Here is a 24037-nt window from a genome sequence, read left to right as displayed (position 1 = left end):
GGTTGCTTGGCTGAACAGGTCACCAGTAATTGCCTTTATGTGTAAGCAAATCAACGTCCAAACCAGTAATATCTCTACCTGTTGCTCTGAAGAAGCCGGTTTCATGGGGGTGAAAATTCCGCTGTGTGCAATTGGGAATTACGGACACGTATCTGCGTGCCCAGAAAGTCACAAGAATAAGTAGACGCTTTTTAAAATATTAACTCGCAGAGGAATAAGGGGAAGTGGATAGAAATGACCATAAATTATAAATGAGGCTTTACAAAAATTACAAAGGGAGAAAAAGGACATTGGCATCCAGCAGCGTCTGGAATAACAGACGGGAGTTTGTCTCTGTGGCGAACAACGGGGATCTCGACAATAGCGTTTGCTGGTCGTGTGGGTAGAAGAGGCAAAAAAGGGAAGGCGTTTGCTGAAAATAGTTCTGTCCTCTATTTTTGAAAAAAAGCAGAGGATGTTGTTATATCACAGTATGAGGAATAAATTGGTTCCGTTCCAGTAGAAATTTGGAAGTTTGTTAGGCAGCGATTATGAAATCTAGAATGTCGGGGGTTTTCGAGTCAGCAGGTCTCGTAATTTCCAAGCAAACGCTTGAGAAGAGCTGGCCACGCGCTCTGCATCGCCACTGCTGAGCCTTTATGGGACTTGGAAAGCGCAGGAATTTTCTAGGAGGAAGGCGAGCGGGGGGACGATGGTGGGGAGCGGAGCCCTCCCAGCTTGGCACAGCAAAACAGGTCCTGGAAAGGGAACCCGAGTACGTAGCTTCAGGAGGACGATGTAATTGGTATTCTGCGTGAGGTTTAGAGAACTGGGGCTGGCCAAAATAACTTTCTCTCTTTTGATGAGATTACTAGTAGGGCCGATGCAGATAATAAAGTTGGTGTAATCATATGACTGCATGTTTCATGGCAATTTAATTAAGAAACTGCCAGCATACGGAAAAATCAACACAGTACGCACTAAAAGGATTAAAACCCAACCAACGGGCTTCCTGAAAAAGAATTTATTACAAACTAAGAGAAGCCTCAGCCATTTGGGCTGCCATTGCTGCTCCTTTCTCCATCTCCCTCCCGTGCTCGGCACGGCCGCGTGTCCCCCGGCGCGGTGGGTCTCCGGTCTTTGGCACAGAGGAGGGAGGGGAAAGGCAGACCCGCTGAAAACCGTGGTGCTGTGCAGAGGAGTGAACAAGCAGATGATAAAGGGAGCTATGGGGAATAGAGAAATTAGATCAGATGCAAGCACAGTGTGAGGAAAGCAGCAGAAACGGTTGGTTCGAACCCGGCAAGGTGGTTGGGGGTACGGGAAGAAGTCCCTCGCAAGATGGTGAAATGTTTTAGACTGTCAGGTCGGCTTAAATCAGTGGTGCAAAGTGGGAGCAGATCCCGGGGCCACTGCAGGCTGCCGAGCTCTTGCTCAGGAGGGGAGGGCTGTGCTGCATCCCCCGGGCAGACCGCGGGGAAGAGGGATCTGTGCGTGTCTGTGCAGCCCAGCAAACCCCCGGATAAAGCCTCCACGCGGGACTTCTGGCCTTGTAAAGGGAAATGGGTCTCAATCCTCCCCGGGGACATTGCTGCTGTTGGTATAAGGAGCTGCTAAAGTTATGATGGCAGCGAGCAAAGCCTCCACGAGTCAGGGTGAGCAGGGCTGCTGAGTCTGAAACCAGCTCGTCCGGGGCTCCCGGGGTCCCGCCAGCTGCCGTCGCTCCCACAGAGACGCGATTGTCTCCTCTCGCCGCGCTGCTGCTCGCTCTGAGCAGAAGCCTGCCGCAAAACTTCATTGCAATGCATGAGCTTGCAATGCAGGAGTCTGCAGTTGCTATGTGAAAACAAGCTCTTTCTGAGCTTCCCCCCCTCCCTTCCTGCATAGAGGGGGTTGTTTTTAAAGCATGTAGTATTAGGCTAGACTTATTGCCTTCTAAAGGAGTTGTTTCCAGACACTAGAGACAGAGAATTTAAGTGAAAATGCCCTTGGCGTAATACTTTGTGAAGCTACAAAAGAAATATTCACAGGCACAGAAATACGCTCTTAGCGCACCCTAAGATAAAATTGAGGTGGCTGTCGATGAACAGGCAGGTATCTCCAAAGGCAGCATTCTTGTTCCAGACCATGGATTTACAGATGTGTCAAGGTTTTGTATTTTCTAAGGCTCGTACATGCGGTGAGACGGATCCAAATGGGAGCTGGATGTGCCCTGATCCCACTTTATCCCGGTTTCCTGACTACGTGGTTCTTCCTTTGGCCCCTTTTCCCCCGTGTATCTGTAATAACTTGGATGGCGGTTGCTAGCAGATGCTCAGCTGGCCAAGCCAGCCCTGCTGCAAGCTGTGCTGTGAGGTTGTGTCGGTGGGTCTCTGCCTGGGCTGGAGGTCCGGGCGGCCGGTGGGGAGGCAGTGATCATAGAATGACAGACTGGTTTGGGTTGGGAGGGACCTTAAAGGCCATCTCGTTCCACCCCCCTGCCATGGGCAGGGACACCCTCCACTAGCCCAGGTTGCCCAAAGCCCCATCCAACCTGGCCTTGAACACTGCCAGGGAGCCAGGGGCAGCCACAGCTTCTCTGGGCAACCTGTGCCAGGGCCTCAGCACCCTCACAGGGAAGAATTTCTTCCTAATATCTAATCTAAATTGACCCTCCTTTAGCTTAAACCCATTCCCCCTTGTCCTGTCACTACACTCCCTGACAAACAGTCCCTCTCCATCTTTCCTGTAGCCCCTTCAGGGACTGGAAGGCCGCAATTAGATCTCCCCGGAGCCTTCTCTTCCCCAGGCTGAACCACCCCAACTCTCTCAGCCTGTCTCCATAGCAGAGGTGCTCCAGCCCTCGCATCATCTCCGTGGCCTCCTCTGGACTCGCTCCAACAGCTCCATGTCCTTCTTGTGCTGGGGACCCCCGAGCTGGACGCAGCACTGCAGGGGGGTCTCCCCAGAGCGGAGTAGAGGGGCAGAATCCCCTCCCTTGACCTGCTGGTCATGCTGCTGCTGGGGATGCAGCCTAGGACACGGTTGGCTTTCTGGGCTACCAGCGCACATTGCCGGGTCATGTTGAGCTTCTCGTCCCCCAAAACCCCCCAAGTCCTTCTCCTCAGGGCTGCTCTCCATCCATTCTCTGCCCAGCCTGGAGTTGTGCTTGGGATTGCCCTGACCCACGTGCAGGACCTTGCCCTTGGCCTTGCTGAACCTCATGAGGTTTGCACAGACCCACTTCCTGAGCTTGTCCAGGTCCCTCTGGGTGGCATCCCTTCCCTCCAGCGTGTCGACCCACCACACAGCTCGGTGTCATCAGCAAACTTGCTGAGGGTGCACTCGATCTGCTGAACATGTCACCAACAAAGATGTGATGCTCTTGTCTCCGCTGTCCCTAGAAGTCCTCCTGGGGCCGTGTCCTCCAGAGCTCCTTCAGCCACGTGGGACCTCTGATGGGGATGACAGAGCCGGGCTGGGGCTCAGGAGCACGGCAAGTCCCTCCTGCGTGGTGGGGGCTGCGGTGCTGCCCACGGGACCGTGCCGCCCCCTCCCCGGCTCTTGCCCTTCTTGCGTCTCGGACCTGCAGATTTCAAGTTGCTTTGTGGAGGGGAAGAGATAACCTGCAGGGCTGTTTGCGAGCGGCACGCTATGAATAATCACCTCGCTCTTGCCGTGGTGTTAAGATGATAAATACACATGTAAATGTAGAAAATACCAGAGATAAAATGGGTGACAAATGGGCTGTGCTACCTCCGCTCCCTGAGAGGGAATGAGATGCTCGCTCACTACGTACTTGCAAAGGCCAAGGATGATTTTAAGCTCTGCTTTTATAACCGTAGGATAATAAGGCTGCATAAGGAGCCGTGTAGTTTTAGATTATGCCAAACATAAGTTATTTCTTTACCTTAGCCTTCATAAATCCGAACAAATGCATAAATAAAGGTGAGAGGTGTTTTACAGAAGGCTGAAGCTTTGCTGCCTTTTAACGCAGACATTTGGACATCATTTATGGCACAGCTGAGTGCCATGGAAAAGAACACTAAAAATGATTACTGCTAAAATCTTGCCTCTTCATCTTACAAAAAACCCAACAAAAAACCCACAAACTTTTTAACCTCTCAATTCAGCAGGCTGTGGCTGTGTGCGAGTAGGCACCGCGAAGCGCTGGATTAACTCACCCGAGGGAAGAGCCTCGTGACTGTGGGAAGGATGACTCGAGGCTGGCTGGCTGATCCGAGGGGTGTAAATATTCAGTAAAGGAGCTAAGCTGAAAAGCTCTGGCCACGTCACCTTTACGGTGCATTTCACTCTCCTCCATCCAACGCGTGCGGGGCGAGGGACCGCGGTGGCTTGTCCCGTCGCCTGCCCTGTGCGAAGGGACCGGCCATCGCCTGCGCCCTGCCCGGCGTGCAAACCTCCACGAGGTGAAACCAGCCGAGCATCCCTTCAGGAAGAAAGTAGGAGTGCCACCAAATTGTGATGCTAACCTCGCACCTCCGTCCTTTGCGTTTCAAATGTTTATTCTGTCATTTCTTGTTTATGCCGTCGCTGTCGGGACTGCTCAGCGCCGATAGCTGAAGCTTTTGGGGTTTCCTGCGCTTAGCTCTGACTACAGCAGGTCACGTTTTCTAAATGCATGCAGAAAGACGAGTTAGGGAAAGTAATTTGACGTTATTTATCTTGACTGATTTGCTCCATTAGAAAAAATTATTGCATAGTCACATTTATGCATACAAATATAGCTCTCGGCAAATTTAGCTCCAAGTTCACACCACAGGAAAAAGAATCTTCCAGAACATGATAATGATAATTTAATATTTTAAAATTGCAAATGGGTGATCTGAAATTATAATATTACGGTGCCATTGTTCTGTGAGGCAATCAGAAATGGAGATTTGGAGGAAAAACTTTGCATAATAATAGCTGCCGTGCAGGTCTGGGCTCTGGGTGCAGGTATTGAGTAGTTGCAGTCTTTTCCCCCCTTGACATCTACTGGAAGACAAGAGCTGACGGTAAGTTAGTGTTTTGAAAGTTTACGTCTGCATTCCTGCTGCAGAAGCTTTTAAATCTTCCTTTACGGTTTGCAAGTCGCAAGGATCGCTTTGTCTGTTGATGCTGGCGCGACCAGGACATCTCTCCATCTCTCCTGCCCTTGCTGCCCTGCGTCCCTCACGGGAAGAGTCTCCTCTGGGCATCTCAGCTCTCCCGGATCCCTCTACAAAAATACAGGTCCCCCAGAAAACTTTCCTGTGGTATAAATGACGTTTGAGAAGTAATTGCCCACTCGGTGCCTTTCTCAGGGGAAAAAGTTGAAGAAGTACGCGGTGCCCTCTGCCTGAACGGGAGCTGCTTGCTGGCCTTTCGCACGAAGGAGCAGAGCGAGTTTTGGGACCGGTGACCGCCGCTGATGCTGGAACGCGTGTGCGACCGACCGGTCTGCGTCCGTCCTCTGCCCGCGGTGGCAGGGGTGACGCTGGGCAGGACTCGGGAAAGCAGAACGACCTGGCGGCAGTGCCTGGGCTCCTGGGGCTGGTTCCTGCAGCAGCAATCACGTCGAGCCCAGGGCTTCCCCCTCCGGCGCTGCTTAACCGGAGCACAAGCCCTCCCGTTCTCATGGCTGGCTGGAGGGTTCTGCTCTTCAACTCCCCTTAGAAATGCTTGAGAGAGGAGAAAGGGGCTCAGGCTCGGGATCCACGTGGTCCTTATCCCCTCTCTGCAGGGCCAGCACCAGCTGCGTACGAGGACAGCATTAGATTTCCTAATGCACAATTATCTGGTAATTTACTCGTGGGAGAAATTTCTTTCAAACCTTTGGCAGGTATCAGTGGGCTTATTTCCTAGAGAGTGAGGTTTTATACCCCTTCTATCTTTTATTCTTCTGCGAGGGGAGGCATTGTGGGTTTCTCTTTGCGCGTGTGCATCCTGTGATGCCATCCTGTCTCCGCCTGAAGCTAAATAACCCTGATCTTTTCAATCTCTCCGGCTACGGAAGCGGTCTGATGACAAATGTTGCTCTTCTCTCGACGCCTTTGTTCCTGCTGTATCTTCAAGGGGCTGCAGGCAGCAGGACTTAGCGCGGCGAGGGTGAACCATTTCTCCTGCTAATGGCAGGTGTCATAATCATTCCACAGTTCATTTCAGCTCGGTGGAGAGCTCTGTGAAATCTCCATGAAATGCAAATGTTCCTTACCTGGGTCTTTCCCCCTTTTCTCCTTTCATGTTGGCTACATATATCAAGGGGATGTGAAATCTTATTGCAGATTGGTGTTGCATGCACAGCAATAGAGCGTCTTGCTTTTTTGTAACTTCATTTCTTGCATTTTCTTTTCTTTTCTTTTTTTTTTTTTTTTTCCAGAGTCGGAAACATGCCAGCAAAGTTCGCCTCTATTATATGCTTCATCCCATAGATGGAGGTTGTCCAGCTAAAAAGCTCCGGTCAGAAAACGTGGGTATAATTTAAGTCCCTGTTTACTCAGCTGCTTTGTGAATCATTGACTCTGTGCTACAACGTTTTTTCCATTACAGCCACAGATGATCAGGTACCCAGAGGTAACATTTAGATTAGCTGAAATGCTAAGTAACTGGAAACAATTTTCGATAAGCTATACAAGAAATATTACGTGCATCAGCAACAGTAATTGCGTTTTTAGTTATTTGAATGTTCTTTCATAGGAAGAAAAATACGCTGATAGCAAATATCTAGCATTTATTCAGTTTAAGTGCGATGGCTAGTTTTTTTCTGGTGAGGCAGGGCAGCGGCTGCCGGAGGCTTGTGTGTTCGGGTGGTTGGGAGGCAGGAGGGCACGGCGGTGTTGTGTGTACACCCGGCGTGGCGGTGCCGTGTACGGAGCTGTTGTGTGTACACCCAGAGCTGTTGCGTGTACACCCGGTGCTGTTGAGTGTACACCCAGCGCGGCAGTGCCGTGTACGGAGCTGTTGTGTGTACACCCGGTGCTGTTGCGTGTACACCCGGCGCAGCAGTGCCGTGTACGGAGCTGTTGTGTGTACACCCGGCGCAGTGGTGCCGTGTACAGAGCTGTTGTGTGTACACCCGGAGCTGTTGCGTGTACACCCGGCGCAGCAGTGCCGTGTACGGAGCTGTTGTGTGTACACCCGGCGCAGTGGTGCCGTGTACAGAGCTGTTGTGTGTACACCCGGAGCTGTTGTGTGTACACCCGGTGCTGTTGAGTGTACACCCGGCGCAGCGGTGCCGTGTACGGAGCTGTTGTGTGTACACCCGGTGCTGTTGCGTGTACACCCGGCGCAGCGGTGCCACGTACGGAGCTGTTGTGTGTACACCCAGAGCTGTTGCGTGTACACCCGGAGCTGTTGCGTGTACACCCGGCGCAGCAGTGCCGTGTACGGAGCTGTTGTGTGTACACCCGGCGCAGTGGTGCCGTGTACAGAGCTGTTGTGTGTACACCCAGAGCTGTTGTGTGTACACCCGGTGCTGTTGAGTGTACACCCGGCGCGGCGGTGCCACGTACGGAGCTGTTGTGTGTACACCCGATGCAGCGGTGCCGTGTACGGAGCTGTTGTGTGTACACCCGGCGCAGCGGTGCCGTGCCCTCCTGCCTGCCTGAGGTCAGGGGCCGCCGGCGGTGTCATTGCCGCATCGTGGCTGAACCCCCCCTGAGAGCTCGCAGGGAAAGCAGAGTCATCTGGGAGTCTCTTCCAACACCTTTTTTTTCAGAGAGTCGATGAAAACGGAGTGCTGGATCCGAAAGGCTCCTCGCCTAGGTTTGTGGTCAGTCTGCGTTTCTGAAAAATTGCAATTGGGGTTCCTCAGCTGCATCCAAATAAACAACCAAACCTGAGGAAGTTGGACCAGCTCGCAGCCATTTGTCCGGCAATAAAAGGAGATGAAATTTATGAAGGACTGATTCACAGTGATTTATTCATTCAGCTCTTTCCCGTGTTCTGGGGCCGGCGTGAGAGCTGTTGATGAGGTTCCCAGCCGATAGCATCCCAACCATTTCAGACCTAGGGGGGTGTGACCGTGCCTTAATGCTGTCCATATTAATGCCGTATCTTCTAATTAAAGGAGGAAGCACGCGAGTTTTGCCAAAGGAATCTGAAAGCTCCTTCACACAGTAATTAAAATTTTAGCGGAACTTTTATGTTGCACAGAGGGTAATTGCAGATGCAATCTACCCCTTAACCGCAGAATCTGACGGTATTTTTATTGAGTTATTAATTACAGGATGTGAAAGGTGCAGCAGACGTGCACATACAGACTTGGAACAGACCTCAAATAAGTCAAAGCTGAGCTACTTCCCATTTCTTTTGTGAAAGGCAGCGGTGAGAAGTAACGGAATTCTGTGTTTGCTGATGTTTGACTGTGCCAAGGGCAGCCCTTAGTGGGGGATGAATAACAAGTCCTGATGCGGTCGGTGAAGGAGAGCTATGCGAGACTTAAATTCTAAAATTATTTATGTTAGGAAAATATTGCAGGGAAAAGCTGCCAACCTTTACAGCTCAAAGCAGGCCTGTTGCTGATTAGCCAAGCCTTTGCATTTAAAGAGAACAGAAATATTTGGGACGTTTAGAGGGTGCTGAGGCCCTGGCAGAGGTTGCCCAGAGAAGCTGTGGCTGCCCCTGGCTCCCTGGCAGGGTTCAAGGCCAGGTTGGATGGGGCTTTGGGCAAGCTGGGCTAGTGGAGGGTGTCCCTGCCCATGGCAGGGGTGGCACTGGATGGGCTGGGAGGTCCCTGCCCACCCAAACCAGTCTGGGATCTCTAATGCTGCATGACAACCATTGCCACGGACGGCGAGCAGCTGCGTTGCCCGATTCAGGTATCCAGCACTGTTAGTCCACCCACGGCACGCCAACTTTAACGAATATTAGAAACAATCTGTGAAAACCAATTAAATTTCTGTGTAGAAGCATCTGCGACTAAAAAAGGGAATATTAGCCTTTTTTTCATCAAAACCCGCACTGTTACATGACTGTGAGTCATTTGATCTCTATCCTTGTGGCCACAAAGCTAAACACCTTGTCTGTTTTGCGAATGGCAGGAGGAAGGAGAAGCTGCTGCAGTTGTAGATAACGTATAATATATATAATATATAAAATACAATATATATAATATAAATATATATAATTATATAATATAATATATATATAAAATATATAAAATAATAATGCAATAGGCTTAGAAATAGCATTTGCTACCTGACCTTTCGGTGAGGCGAAGGGTAGTATTTGCTACTGTTTGAGGACTATAAAAATACTCTGCATTCCCCAAACACCCATTATCCTTTCCTGGTAAGAAGTACAAGGGTTATACAATTAGTCTTGCACTGGATAACGACTCAGTTGTTGGGCTGTTCATTATTGTTTTAATTTTTTTTGTGGAGGAGGGGAAAAACCTCGTGTCTTTGGTGTACTGAATGATTGTTGACCTTTTATTTTAAATTTCCGCTTAACATTTCAGCTGAAAGTAATCCAAGAAGGTTGCAGCCTGTGTCAGGGTCCCTCTGAAATTTGGAGTCCCATCCTCAAATCACAGGACTGGTGAATCAGTTTTAATCAGCCTTTTCTCACTACCTTTAAAAAACAGGACCCCTATTTGTGATCAAGGCAGACGTGATGAACATTTCTGATGTGCTCTGAAACGCATTTTTTGGGACAGGAGAAAAGCCTTCAAATTCTTTCTAGCCCTATTTGTACTATTAGATAGTAAATTGCTTTAACCAGCATCATCTTCCTTAAAAAAAGAAAGGGGTCATAATAGCAAGGATAAATTGTTTGAGGGAAGATAGCAGGATATTGGATTTTGTTGCTGAGGGTAATGCACGTCCTGCCAGGTCGGTCTCTTCTCCCAAGTAACAAGCGTTAGGACAAGAGGAAACTGCCTCAAGTTGTGCCAGGGAAGGTTTAGATTGGAGATTAGGAAAAATTTCACCGAAAGGGTTGTCAAGCACTGGGACAGGCTGCCCAGGGACGTGCGGAGTCCCCATCCCTGGAGGGATTTAAAAGACGCGGAGATGTGGTGCTCGGGGACGTGGGTGAGTGGTGGGCTGGGCAGTGCTGGGTTAACGGTTGGACTCGATGATCCTAAAGGTCTTTTCCAACCTCGGCGATTCTGTGATTCTAAGAGCTGTGCCCCTCTGAGGCACACGCGGTGCCAGCGGCTGCCTTGGGAGGCTTGGCTTTGGTTCCCAATCAGCAAGGAAATCACAGTTTTTATACCTTCTGGTGCAAAATTTACTGCATGCCGTAACTTAAATCTTCAGCGATTACACCGAGACCGAGATGAAACGTCTGGTTTTAGAGCCAACGTTCTTACTGGGTGTTTTTGTACCTGATCAGAGGTTTTCAACCAAAAGGTCAGGTGTTGGTTTCAATGAAAGAAATTAGTGATGTAAGACTTGAATTTATTCTCCGACAGAAGGCTAGGACTGGCTGAGAGCTGCTGTTGCTCTGCCCGGGGAGTGCCCTGGGGGACCCCCATCCTGGACCCGCTGGGGCTCGGCTGCGTGCCCCCCACCTCCCCATCCTCCCCTCTTCTCCGGGGCTTCATCCTGCACAGTTTTGGATGCCCGCTGAGCCAGAGCTGGGTGGTGGAAGCCGGGGTCTGTAGCTAAGGAGTCACCCCCCTCCTCGCCGAGGTGCCCGCGGCTCCGTCCCTGCCAGAGCGGGGACCGTGGGACCGTGCTTACTGTCAAACACCCCCCTTAACTTAGGGCTGGCCTTTCCTGGGGGAACGGATAGGTCCTGAGATCCTCCGAGAATCATCGAGCATTTTGGATTTAGATAGCTATAAACTGGTACTTGCTCTTTGCTTGTACCGCAGGAAAAACAGGCTCCAAAATGGAAGTGGCCTGAATTTCACACAGAGCATTACGGAAAATAGCTCTGTAGCAGCAACACCTTCATGCGCAGAAAATTAACTCCAATTTGAAAGATACCTTGCAGTGCCTTGAGTGCTATGTTTTATATTGCTATATTTCAAGGGTCTGTATAAGCTTTTCTTCTTAGTAAAACCTAGGAAATGAAGACAGCGGATTTGTATCTGCGGAATAGAAATCCTTTACTTTTCCCGAGGATTGCTTAAGGAACATCCAGCAAAGGACCGCAACTGCCTGGCCCTGTGCGAGGATTATGCCTTTTAGCAGCTTGTTAACAGGCATCTGAATAACTGAAGTTAATTCCGTCGGATGTACGAGACTTGCTTTGAAGTTTCTAATATTACAAAGAGAAGCCCTATAAATTAGGCTGGCTTGGCACGGCTATGGAGCGGGGGGAGGAAGATGAGAAGATGAGCGATGTCAGCATGGGAAGCAGATGCCTTATCCGTGAGGCCGTGGCGTGTTTCGTTGTGCTCCAGTTTATGCGAGGCCATTCGCCCCTGTCAGTGCCGCGTCTCCGCAAAGGTTAGGGAGAAGGGATCGCCTGGAGAAGATTGCAAAATCAAACGGTAGAAATAATCCTTGCGCGTTGGCTGGCTTTATGCGGCGCGGGGTTAGAGAGTTGCTTGTGTGGGTTTTATGGGAGCTAAATTGAGACGTTAGCGCCTATTTCCCGCTGCTGCTGTAGACCGAGCAGGGAGCAAGGGAAGCGGCGAGGAGAGGTGGGTGATGGATGCATGGGCACGGAGCATCCCTGGAGAGCAGGGACCTGCCGCAGCAGGCTGCGGGTCGGCCGAGCCCTGTGCCCCTGCTCGGGCTGGGCTCACCCCACGGTCTGGCCCGGGCACGCTGCTGGGGAAGCGATGTTATTTTACCAGCTGGCTGCACAATCCTGTCAGCACGGTGTCATTCAACGGGTGACAAAAGACACCCGGATCGCGTTCCCCCAGCCCGTCTGGTTACAGGTAAAACAGCCGCTGACAAATGAGAAGGCATAATTACCCTTCAGGGCTGGATCCCTTGGTGCAAGGGGTTTGGGTGCTGGATCCCTTGGTGCAGGGGGTTTGGGTTCTGCATCCCTTGGTGCAAGGGGTTTGAGTTCTGCATCCCTTGGTGCAGGGGGTTTGGGGGCTGGATCCCTTGGTGCAAGGGGTTTGGGTGCTGGATCCCTTGGTGCAAGGGGTTTGGGTGCTGGATCCCTTGGTGCAAGGGGTTTGGGTGCTGGATCCCTTGGTGCAAGGGGTTTGGGTGCTGGATCCCTTGGTGCAGGGGGTTTGGGTGCTGGATCCCTTGGTGCAAGGGGTTTGGGTGCTGCATCCCTTGGTGCAGGGGGTTTGGGGGCTGGATCCCTTGGTGCAGGGGGTTTGGGTGGTGGAGCAGGGAAGGGAGGCAATTCCGCTGATGGATGCCACCGACTTGGGTAACTAATTAATAGCGCTCGAGCCCAAACATCGCCCGCATCCTGCTAACGAAGAGCAGCATTTAGTGGATGAACAATGGCCGGCTGTTAGACAGTGAAGGTCTGTCGTGTTTTGTGCAGAGGCTGGGACTCTCGGACTGCCCAGGAGATTGGGGACAGGACACCCCCCTCCTGCAGACGGGTGCCAATCTGGGGCCAAATCCCCATCCAGGCTCTGAGGCTCTCGCCCAGATGCTTGGGTGAACTCGGATAAGCTGCGCAGCGAACTGCAGATCGGTGTAAATGGGACCTTGGGTCCAAGTGAGGTGTTTGAGGGGGTTTACTTTTTTTAGAAAAAAAAAATATTTTTTTTTTAAACTGCAGTATTTCTGTGAAAGTAGGTTGTAAAGGAAAAAAATGTCATGGAAGAGCAGACCAGGCAGAGGAAGAGACCCTGATGCTTAAAGACCGAAGTGTATCAGGTTTTCAAACGAGCTCTGTTGGAGGCTCTTTATATGTTACCACTGCTGATGATCAATAGAGTCTGGGAATTTTTTACTCTGCTCTTAACTTTCAAGTGATTTCCCTTTGAAGACATAAAATATCTTGAGAGAAACCTATTTAAAAGAAGTGCAAATTACACTCAGAACGGTACTTATCACCTCTTGAGATTTCTCCCTAAGGTTTAAGTTGATTTATAGTTAACAACAACAACAAAGTGATGAAAATTGGTCCCTTTTCTAATTGTGCTTATTTTGGGGGGAAGAAAATGACCTTAAATAGCGGGCCAGGTGTTAACTGCGTGGTCGGGTTCGCTCTCCCAGTGTTGCAGAGCCCTTCTCCTGCTGGGAGGCTCGGGGGCATCTCCAGGGCTGCCTGGCTCAGCGCCGGGTGCTCGGGGGCTGCTGCCCACCACAGCAGACGGCGTGGGTGGATGTTCGTGCCGGAGCTGTTTCACCCGTTCACGTGGGGGAGTTGAAGAGCTGGGCCCTTCGTTCTCTGTAAGTGTGACATTTGCAAAAGGGGAGCTGGATTTTGGACTCCACCTGACTTTCTCTTGGCCTCCGCTGTCCCCTCAGCGGTGTCATCGGTTCCAGCGATGCGCTGCGTGTGCAGGGGCACGGTCCTGCGGGGCAGCCGGCACGGGGCCGCTCGCGTGCCCCCGTATCTTTGCATGGGGATGAACTGCGGAATGCATTTACAGCTGCTTGTGAAGCTGTTGTGAAATGAAGGTTGCAGCTTCGAAAGCAGACTATTTTTTGTTTTGACTGTATACCAGCAGTTGGAATACTTGCTTTTAAAAAAAAAAAAAAAAGTGCATGCCTGTCTCCAGATGGCTTGTCACTGGAGGGAGTTTTACCCTGGCACAGGGGCCAGATCTTGTCCAGGGAATGAGCTGGGACACTAACTACCTGCACGCAGCAGGTCATTTCCCGGCTTTGGAAAGGTCTTTGTTCTGCACAGAGGAGTATTTTCAAAAGAGATCATTTATAAATCGTGCTCAGTGGCCAATACAACAGACTGGGATCTTTGGAAAAGCGAGGCCGTGCATATACGGCCCTAAATGCGATTCCCGTTTCCTTCGTGGAATGGATTGAATAGGTAATTGTGACTAATGGTGCAATTGTGCTTTTCCCCTGCTTGTTCGTAGTTTGTACGCTTACCCTCGTATCTGTGGAAGCCGTTTGCTCCTAAACGCTTGCTGGCAGCAGCAGTCGTGTTTTGCTGACAGACGTTCAGCCCAGGGGCTGTTTGTGAGCTCTTCTCCCAAACCCTCCCTGGCTGCTCAGCTCCTCCTTGCCAGGCTTGCTGCCCCCCTGCCTCCGCTCAGCCTCTGCCTCCCCCCAGCCCGGGGGGGGGCAGAACCCCCCGTCGGAGCGGGGAGAAATCCCGGCAGACGCGTCCGTGCCCGGGAAGCGGTGGTGCCTCCAGGCCGGGTGCTGGGAGGTGTCGGGGGTAATGCTGGGATGCTCGGTGCCCCCGCCGGGGTAACGGGTGCCCGGGTGGGACACGGGGTGCTGCCGGGAGCCGCTGCAGGATCCAGGATGTACGGTGACACGGGCAGCGATGCGGCTCCTGCCGCAGTGGGAACAGGCAGCCTTCAGCTCCAGCCACTCCTCCTCACGGGGTTTGCTTAGAGTAGAAGGTCTAAGCTCAGTTACGCAGCTGGGCAGAGGCACGCTGGCTTTTATTCCTACAAGAATAACCATAACGAAGGTTGGAGACAACATTCTCGTTAAATTGGGATTTACTCGTAAAAATAAAGATGCAGCAATTCGTTAACTGTGAAGAATGGTTCCTGCTCGTATCTCTGCAGCCACGAGAGATGCTTGCTGGTACTGAAATACTGAATGGTGACGTTCGTAACTTCTTAAAGCTGTCGCCTGTTAGCTGACACCAAGGGTCTTGCAAGGGGGTAATCACCTTTGCACCAAGGCGTGTCGTTGCGCAGATCCTCAAACAGGTCTGCGGGCCACAGCAGTGGTTAGGCAGCATTGGTTTCTGGGATGTGGTTTTTACCATCGTCTGCAAAGTGTCTTGGACTTTTTATGATTGCCTTTTTTCATCTGGCAGTGCTCAAGAGCTCAAAATCCATCTCTAGGAAAGGAGCGGAATGTAGATGGTTCTTTAGGTGTTTTGCTCTTTTTATTTTTTTCCTTTTCTGCAAACACTACAGCAAGCGTTTTTTCCTGTCTTTAGCATGTGCCACAAGGCTGCTCTTGCCATCAGGTTTCTCTCGTTAGCAGCGGGTAGGTCGTTATTGCTGCCAGCTACGAGCCTGGTTCCTCTGCGAGGGCTTGCAGACGGGCAGCCCGGGACGGCCAGGCGCCTCGCGGAGCTCCTGCCCGGCGGAGCAGAGGGGGTGCAGCTCCCCAACCCTCTGGCCCATCTCTCCCTCGGTCTCTGCATGAAGGCGGGGGGGACGACAAGGGGGTCTCCTCCAAGGGCTCGAGAATGGCAGAGCCAAGGCAGAGGGGTAGGAGGTGTCCGGGGCTGGTGTGTGATCCCACACGAGTCCCGCTGGTTCATTTGCTTCTCCCGCCTGCAGAGAGGGCTGCACCCCCCTCCATCCCGTCCCCCCGGCTGCTTTGGGGTCTCCTAGAGAAGTGCAGCAAGAGGAAACGCCGGTGTGCGGTGGCAGGGAGAGCACCGGATTTGTCTGACGCCCTCAGCCAGAGAACAGGAATAAAGGCTGTAAAGGCAGGCAGGCTGGATGAAGGACGAGCCTCTCGGCCGTGGGGAGCACAAAGCAGCAGGACGAGCTCCCAGGGCGCGAATGGGGGCGAAGGCGCCGGGGGCTCGGGAGCGCCGGGGGGGTCGGAGGCATCCCCAGGCTGAGCAGGGCTGGGAGCAGGCAGGACCAGGGGAGACAAGGAAGGGAAACCCCTTGGAAACCATGGCCTTGGCATGACAACCTTGGATTCCTTTCTCTTATTTCTCTGTGACTGTGCTTGGTGGGCTTATACACCTCTTTTTTTTTTTTTTTTTTTTTTTTTTTGTCTGTGTTTTTGTCTCCACCCAGGGCAGTGATGGTGACTCAGTGGATAAGAACAAATGCTGCACACTATGTAACATGTCCTTTACCTCAGCAGTGGTGGCCGAATCACATTACCAAGGGAAAATCCATGCCAAAAGGTTAAAACTGTTGCTAGGTGAACAACCAGCATTAAAGGCCACAGGTAGGTCCAGAGGCAGCGAGCCGGAGCAGGAGGGTCTGGCGCGGGGCGGAGCGGGCTCGCTGTGCCGAGGAGGCACGGCCGATGCGCCGGCTCGGTGTCTGCGCGGTAGAAAACGGATAGTTGAGTGATGACAGCCGGCAGAAGCAAGCTATTCGTTTGTGCTGCTGTCATAACAACCTTTAAAAATTGCTGATGCTCGTTATTGTCTGCTTTGTTCCCGTAGATTAGTGGTTTATCAGCCAGGGCTGGCCGTTGTACCAGAGTCCTATCTCTGGCTCCACGCTCCTGAAAGGTTTTGCTTGGTGGAAGACAATCTCCTCTGGGCAGGAATAGCCAAGCCTTGCTTTAATTATCAGAAGTTATTCGACAGCTCGGCTAATATGTTTAATAAACCTTTCGTGTTACTGTACAGAACAGAATATCATTTGCTTTTACCTTAGAGGGAAATCTAGTCTTTAAAAACTGTTGGATCGATTGTCTTTTGATTTTTGCCCAGGTGGGTATTCGTGCTTTCCTCCACGGTGATTCCAATAATGCAAGCCTATTAACTTTCACATTTAAAAAGTCAAATGTTGGAATTGGATAATTTAACCATCTTACTGTTCGCTTAACCATAAAGTCCCTGCAAACCGCTAATATACTGTGAAACAAAACTTCCTCTGTGCTTGTGGGGCCAGAGGATGCTTGGCCAAAGTATTCTTCCTGCTGACCAGGCAGGATAACTGGGCTGTAGTCCTGCAGACAGATGTATTTCGGTATTACTACTGGTGGCACTTCCTTCAGAACGGAATATAAATTGAGCTGTGCATTTTACATCCTGCCTAACGCGATGTGCATAAATCCGAGATGTGATTAAATAAGGGGGGTCGGCTCTGTGCGTGTGTTTTTGTTGCCTTTTTAACTTTACAGACTGTAGACGCCGATGCGTAGAATATTGTTTGTCCTTTACCAGGATTGGCTTGGGAAATGTTATCCCCCTTGCCTGAGGGAACACGGGGAATTGCTTTAGACGGTGGCTTACTCATTTTAATTAACGAGTCCGCTCTCGGAAGGCTCGTTAAGTGAAGGTGCGGTGGAGTTCACAAGTCGCTGGGGTGCAGCTGGAAACTTTGGGTACCGAATCTGAATCCCGCGGGAGCCGTGGGTGGCAGGGGGTGCTGGCAGCTCCTGAGCATCCCCGCAGCGAGCCAGCAGGACGAGCTAACGTGAACGAACATGACAATTGGCAGCTGACTCACTTTAGGACTCCTCACGCTGCTCTCTGCAGCTGGCAAATAATTACGAGGGCACCGAGAGAAGTAGTGTACTCGTTTATGGTATTTAATTGTCCGGTGCTTGCATTAGTGCTCAGAACCCCATCCCTCGTGCGCAGCCTTCCAGCGGTTTCTCCTCCAGCACCAAAGTACCTGCCGCAAACCCCGGTATTTCTGGTTAAATCCAGGTGAGTTTTTGAGGGTCACAGGGGTGCTGGATTTCAGGGAACAGCACGTGGACTGATTCCCACCTAAATCGATGATTCACGTTCACCCGACAGCAGGGAAAGAGTCGCTGCTCTCACCTGCGGGACCATCGTCGCGGGCAGGACCCCGCGGGTCTGGTGCTCTTCGGGCAGGTCAGAGGGAGCAGCCGGGAGCCCGGGGTCTGCCCGCGGAGCTGGAGCCGCGCGAAGGCAGGCGGACAAAGCGTGGGCAGCGTTCCGGTCGATGGCAGGAGAGAATTGATCTCGGCGCAGCAGGTGCCGGTGGAGATCTCGGACTCTGGTGAACTGACGTCTCTGTTAATGAAATCGGAGATGTGCCTGGACTGGCAATAGGTAGATGAGAACCGGTTGTACCCTCTCCTTTGTCAGAGACCTCTCTGCAGCAGCGCCGAGGCTGACTCACTGCGTGGGGTCTGTGCACGACCGGCAGCGACCAGCCCTGCCGTGCTGACCCCGCGCGCAAGCTCTGCAGGGCTTGCCAAGAGCTGCAACTCTGCGTTGTGCTTTTGTCTAATTTTTTAATCATCTGGATCGGCCTCGCAGAGGCTCTAAGCGAGCTGTGCACCGCGTGCTCCGAGAGTAATGGGCTCTCCAGCTGGCGTAATCACTAGGAAAGAGTAACTCAAGGACTCATCAGCTCTTCCAGACACTTGATCTGATGAAGCCGAGTGGCAGGAATACGTTAATAAGCACCTCCTTGTTCTCCAGTAGTTCTCAGGAATGTGCCCTTCGGACACAGCATTGTTCTGGACTCCCTACAGAGTTGCCCAGCACTTTTCCACTTTATTTTTCTCCCAGTCTTTCATGACTGGCACCGGAGAGCTTTTAGCCTCTCGGACAGAGCATCCAAGGCTCCGGTGCTCACGAGCTGGATGGTCTCGGGGAGGAGCATCCCGTCCCCGGCGGCTTCACGCGTGGCTGTGCCAACAGCGTGGCGCGGCAGGTGGCCGTGCAGGATTGGAGCAGTGGCTGTGCTGTTTTCAGTCGGAATTCGTCACTGAGATAATCTAGCCATTTTTCTTCCCCAGCTCCATGGAAGGGCGCTCCAGAGGCTCTTGTAAATCATTCGTAAAGCCCTGGTTGCCAGAAGGCCTGCGAGCGTTTCAGCGTTGGATTTGAGACCCCCGTGACGGAGGTTGGAAGTGGTGATGGTGGAGCTGGTCCTTGCTGGCGTTCCCTGTAATTAAAGGGCTGTTGGGTGCACTCAGTCCCCGCTTACGGTGCTGGAGCTGCGGGACAGGGATGTGGATGTTTCCACATCACCTTCTGGTGGGATGAGTTGCGGTTCGTTTTCCCTTTGATTTCCTTTACAGAGATAAAAAACGTTTAATATAGAATGGGTCTGCTCAGAAGTGAGCTGCTGGCTTGCGGTAATTAAGAGGTAGTGATCATCACCGGCATGTCGCTGCAGAGGGATCCAGCCCTCCTGATGCTCTGGGCACCTGGGAGTTGAGCCCAGCGACCGAGGAGCGGGTGCTGGCAGCTCAGGAGGGACGAGCTCATGGTTAGCATCTTCAAAAGAGATCAAGCTCCTGTTCTGATCGTAACATGGTAATCCTTCAGATGGTTAAATGGGTTGCGTGTTTTATTTGGTGTTTCCTTAAGCTCCTAAGAGTATTTTTTAACTTTCATGCGTGATCAAAAAAAGTGAGAAAGACTCTATAGAAATATTTGAACTCTCATAATCTTTTAATTAAAAAAAAAAAAAACAAAAACCACCAACACCTTGAAATGTTTTCAGAGTTCCCCAAGTGCTCTTATTATGGCTGAGACTAAACATACACAGTTAATTTGAGAAGGTATTTTAGGGGCAATAGGCAAGTAAAAATAGATGATAACCTCCAGATTGCAATGTCTGATTTTCAGCCTTGCACAAAAATTCATTCTGCTACCCTAAGTTGTTGTCAAATTCTGTGTTGACCATTAGCTTAATTAGTGGGTCTGTCTGTAAAGGGAGGAAAGAATTTGGGAAATTCTTTGCACAACTGTCTTTGCAGGAGTCATTTTGTTCACGCAGATGTACAATTGCCTCTGTGGAGCATCGCATCTCTTTAAATTGCACAGTAACAAAATGAATTTAGGGGACAAAATGAAGACTAATGAATGCAGTTGAAACTGCAGGGGAAATTTAGAAAGAATTCTCGAGCTGTTTGAGGAGCAGCATCCTCCAGGGGGAAAAAAAAAAAAAGACGTTACAAAAAATGTAATACTCTCAGCAAAGGTGAAAATTTGAAAAATATCTGCAACTGGAATTCTGTTCCTGGTTATGGTTCCTGGAGGCATTGGCTCGGAAACGTGCTGTGCTGCAAGGCTGCCATGGGACCCGCAGCCACTGCCGGTGGCCAGAAATTCCCTGCGGCTTCACCTCTGCAGAGCAGCTCCTCCACATACAGCGCCGGCGGCTTCATCCTGGACTCGCATCCGTTTCCAGCCGGAAAGCGGCAGAGGGAAGGATTTCTGCAGATATCTCTGCTGACATCCAACGTGTGTCTGAGTGCTGAGCGTTCTTCCCTGCGAGCAGTGTAGTGCCGGAGCACTGCTTAATATTATACCAGAGAGCAGCTCAGGGGCTTCCCAATGGGTTTCCTGCCGCGAGGTGAAATGTTTATTGCTGCTGAACTGGTAAAGAACAGACTTTCCCTCTCATCGCCACGGAGGTTACATCAATCCTAAACTCTGAGCAACCTGTGCTCTGCACCGTACATCAAGCGGTGCGAGACATTAGCGTGCATCCTACTCTGTGCAGTTCTCGTACCCCACGTTCCTCCCGGATAATCCGGATGCGCTTTCCGATCGCCTTCGGCCGCAGCATCCGTCACCTGCCTTCGGGAGGGGTCAGACCTCTTCTGCAGAAGCACGCGGACGCGCCGGCGACTGCGTTCTGCCTCCGAACAAACCACTGTGTGATATTCTGGGTTTTCTGTCTCGCCGATCCCATAGAAAATTACATCTATCCTCAGTCCCCTTAGAGAGTTACACCTTCACTTTCAATTTTATCATCTTAATGAAATACAGATCTCTCATTTCTCTGCTGGTGCTTTCAGGAGAGAGAGAAGTGCCTTAACGGTCGGGTTTTTCACAACAGGAAAGCGATGCCTCATCGCTACAGCGAAATATTTGCGATCTTTTCTGTTGCACAAGGTTGTAGCCCTCGGAGGCTTTACGTCTCCACTATTGCCGATGAATTTCTCCAGTCGTTTCCAACATCTTCTGTCAGCTTGCATCCAGTCATCGGGATGAGTTATAGAACAAAGAACTGTGGGGGGAAAGAGCCGCTGCCTTCATTGATGAAAGCGCAGGTACCTGCAGGCATCGGTTCGGGAAGGTGGAAATCGGCCCGGCAGCGCCGCGCGGCCGCCGTGAGTCACGGCTTCGGGAGGTGCTGGGGCTGGCTCCTGCGAGGGGAGATGCCAGCGCCGGGGTCCCCTGCCGCCGGGGTGAGGAACAAGGATGTGATTCTGCTGGCAGGAAAAGTTCCCTCGGCTTTTTTGCCTCCTTGTTCTCTAGTTCCTAGTGTGGGGTTTGTGTCTGCGATGTGCTGAAGGGGACAGAGTAAATGGCTTTTCAGGGTGCGAGGATCCATCCAGCAGCAGCTGGAGTCTACCTTAGTCCCAGATTTGACTTCTGAAGAAAACCGAATTTCTCCCATGCCCCGTTGTTGTCGTGGCTCAGTTCCTTCCCCGTTCTCCTGCTCAGTTCCTGGAGAGGGGCGATGATAAAAAGTTGGGTTCCGTTTAAATGCAGCTATGAATAAAGAGCTTTGCATGCAAGGAATCAGTCAAACATTAGTTCATTGCCTGAGTGCTAAAGCGTTTCTAACTTTGTATTTTGCTTCTTGCAGCAAAGTAAAGACTTTCTCACTTCCCTCCCACAGCAAAAGGGAACGTAAGGCAGACTGTCATGAGCTATTTAGCATTTTGAAATACTTGAAATAGTCAAACTAGCAGCTTTTATGTTTGTGTTTTAGATGGAGATACATTTTTAACATTTGACGTTTTGTGAGTGTTTATTATTAATTTTCGTGTCGCTGCTCAGGGAACGATGATATTTCCTGTTCTGTAGTAGTTATGTAGCGCATATCAAAATGATAAATCCACATGTGTGGAGAAATCAACTTTCATCTATTTCTCTTCAGGAGGGTTCGGAAGCCGCGGGATGTTTTCGTGAATTGCCAGGCTGGGTTCAGCGCACCGGAGCGCTGGTGGTAGTTGTAAACGGCACCCGAGGAACGTGGCTTTGCAAGAACGTTATTTTGGATGGTGTGCGCTAAGAGGAAATCGCTGCCGTGCGGGAGCACCCGTGCGATGTGCGCAGAGGGTCCGGCGCTGGATCTGCGCAGGGCTTCTGCGATGGGGGCTGCAGCCCCCGGGGAGTCGAGGGCGCAGGGGGTGCGGTGGGCTCGGAGCGGGGCTGCGTATGGGGGGGCTCTGGTGCAATCCCCGGAAGGAGGAGCGCCGGTCCCACTGACAGCCTCCCTCCTGGCATTTGGAGGAGCACAAGCCACCAGCCTCGTTGAGGGGCTCGGACGCGCAGCCGCCAGTCCGGCTGATGGCTGAGCAGCAGAGGATGAGGATGCTTCAGTCGTATCTCTTTAGTGAGCGGGAGATATAACTGCTGCGGACACCACCAGCTCTGTGAACTTCAGCCTCCCTGGTTCCCCTCTGGCAGCAGCTAACATAGAAACAAGGAGAAAGCTGCCCAAAAGATCTGAGAGATTTAACTTTATAGCCTGGGGCCTGGAGAGCAGCAAGTCAAATATACCACAGAGCTCCTGCGCCGCTGCAATAACTGGATGTTTATAACGGTTCAGATGCCCAAACGTCTCCGTGGTCCGGTCCCGGTGCCTCGGCCGTGCCCCAGAGCGGTGGAGGGCTGGGACCACACAGCATCTCCGGGGCCGTGCGCGATCCCTGTACAGGGCAGCCCTTGGCACCGACTCCTGCCTGCTCCTCGGGGAGCCTGCCGGTACTCCCAAAAATACGCGAGCAGTAGGCACGTGGTGTTTGCTTTTCGTGAGTCAAGCATAGGCAAAGTCTGCATAACCTTAGTTTGGACAGGCAATGTTGTTATTTCCTAATTTTCTTCTTAGTCACCGTGCGTTGGCCATGGCTCTGCTCCGTGGTGGACTCGTGCCGTTGTGCACACCTCGGAGGGGCTGGGGGTGAGGTACAGAAACTGGGGTTATCGTAGGCATTAGGAAAGATATTGGTTTTAGGAGCAAATTCCCGAGCCCTGTGTGCTGCCCACCGGTTCTGTCGGGAGTGGTTTTCCAGGAGGCAGCACCGCAGCTGCCGACCTCGGCTGCTTCAGCAGAGCCGGGACGTGTCCGAGTGCGGCCCCAGCCCTGGCGTGCTGCAAGGGGCATCGGGGCTGGGGCATGGACAGAAGGGTTTTGTTGGCATCGTGCTCGGTTTCTCTCTCGGCTGGTTCAGCGGAGGCAGAGGGATCCTCTGGTGGGGTGAAATGAATCCAAACGAGCAGGCGAGCGGTTCGTGAGACAGCAGAACGAGGAGAAGAAATATCTTCCGCCAGAGCCGGTGGCGTAATCACTTTATTAACTAATCCCCGAAAGAGCTCGTTTTGCTCGCGCTGTGCAGCGCGCTGGTGGCAGCAGCAGAAGGGAGGAAACTTCTCCAGGTGTTTCTCCAGGGGCGGCCAGCGAGGAGAGTTACGGTGCCTCAACCAACCGTCCGGGCCGTGGAACTCTGATACCTTGGCAGTTGTCGTCAAAACCAATAGAAGCTTATCAACCCCTGCAAATTGATAAGGTTGTAAGTAACATTATACGTAAGATACAATTTCCTTCAGGAAAGTTAATAGACATCCTTTCCCGAGCAGGTCAGCAGAAGATTTAGAAGAGTATTGATTTTCTTGAGCCGTGGAGTCAATCACAGCGGGCTTCGGTCGTAATTATACGTCTAAATACACCCCCGGTTTGCTCACTGCTGCCGTTCCCGGTGCCAGACGCTGAGGTGGGGTCGTCACTCGCCGAGCCGCGCTTTCGTCAGAGCTCAGCTGGAAGAGCACGGAGCCTCTTGATCAAAGGAGAGCAATCGAGCTCCTCTTCACCACCTTAAAATTTGCCTATTCTTCTGTCACGGAGGGAGCGATTTGTTAATTATTTAGATAGCAGACGTTTCATCTGGAAAAGAAAAGGAAAACCACATTAAAGGGAATTTTTAAATGAGGTGTGATAATTAAGTGCTACTAGTCATTGTATATTTTTGTATCCCAATGTTATCTGAACTTGATTTTACTTTAAACTGGTTTTTTTCCATGGCTTTGTGACCTATATTGTACAAAGTAGGAAAACTCTGGCAAATAAGGTGCAGCTCCATTATGTAAAGACTAATCACTTGTTTTTCTGTGAAATTATTTGGAGACCATGTCTGTGTTCCCAGGCGGCCTCTTGGGGAATCTGAAGGGAAATGGGATTAAATTAAGGTCGTGGGTTACTGGTGCCCGTCAATTCACAACGTGAAGATGTTTGAACGGACTGACTATTGAATATTTTTTTCCATCTGTGACAACTTACAATTACTACGGCTTTCCCTATTCTTTCCGAGACCAAATAAATTGAAAAATAAGAATCCTGAGATAATGATAAATCTGTCTGTCTCTCTTGAGAAGTAGATGACTTTGCATGTTTTGTTTATTCTCC

The 24037-nt window shown here is 51.3% G+C and overlaps 1 protein-coding gene across 4 annotated transcripts in view; it reads left to right on the top strand.

Moving 5' to 3' along the window:
* Nucleotides 1-24037, top strand: part of ZMAT4 (zinc finger matrin-type 4) — a 180433-nt gene that overhangs the window by 41853 nt on the left and 114543 nt on the right. For all 4 annotated transcript variants that reach the window (XM_054804757.1, XM_054804758.1, XM_054804761.1 and 1 more), the window contains 2 exons: nucleotides 6320-6409; nucleotides 15740-15896. In XM_054804757.1, coding sequence (XP_054660732.1) covers nucleotides 6320-6409; nucleotides 15740-15896 — 247 coding nt within the window. The remainder of the gene's footprint in view (nucleotides 1-6319; nucleotides 6410-15739; nucleotides 15897-24037) is intronic.

The sequence above is a fragment of the Grus americana genome, chromosome 26 (assembly GCF_028858705.1).
Source record: "Grus americana isolate bGruAme1 chromosome 26, bGruAme1.mat, whole genome shotgun sequence".
Lineage (NCBI taxonomy): Eukaryota > Metazoa > Chordata > Aves > Gruiformes > Gruidae > Grus > Grus americana.
This window is presented reverse-complemented; position numbering and strand designations above follow the sequence as displayed.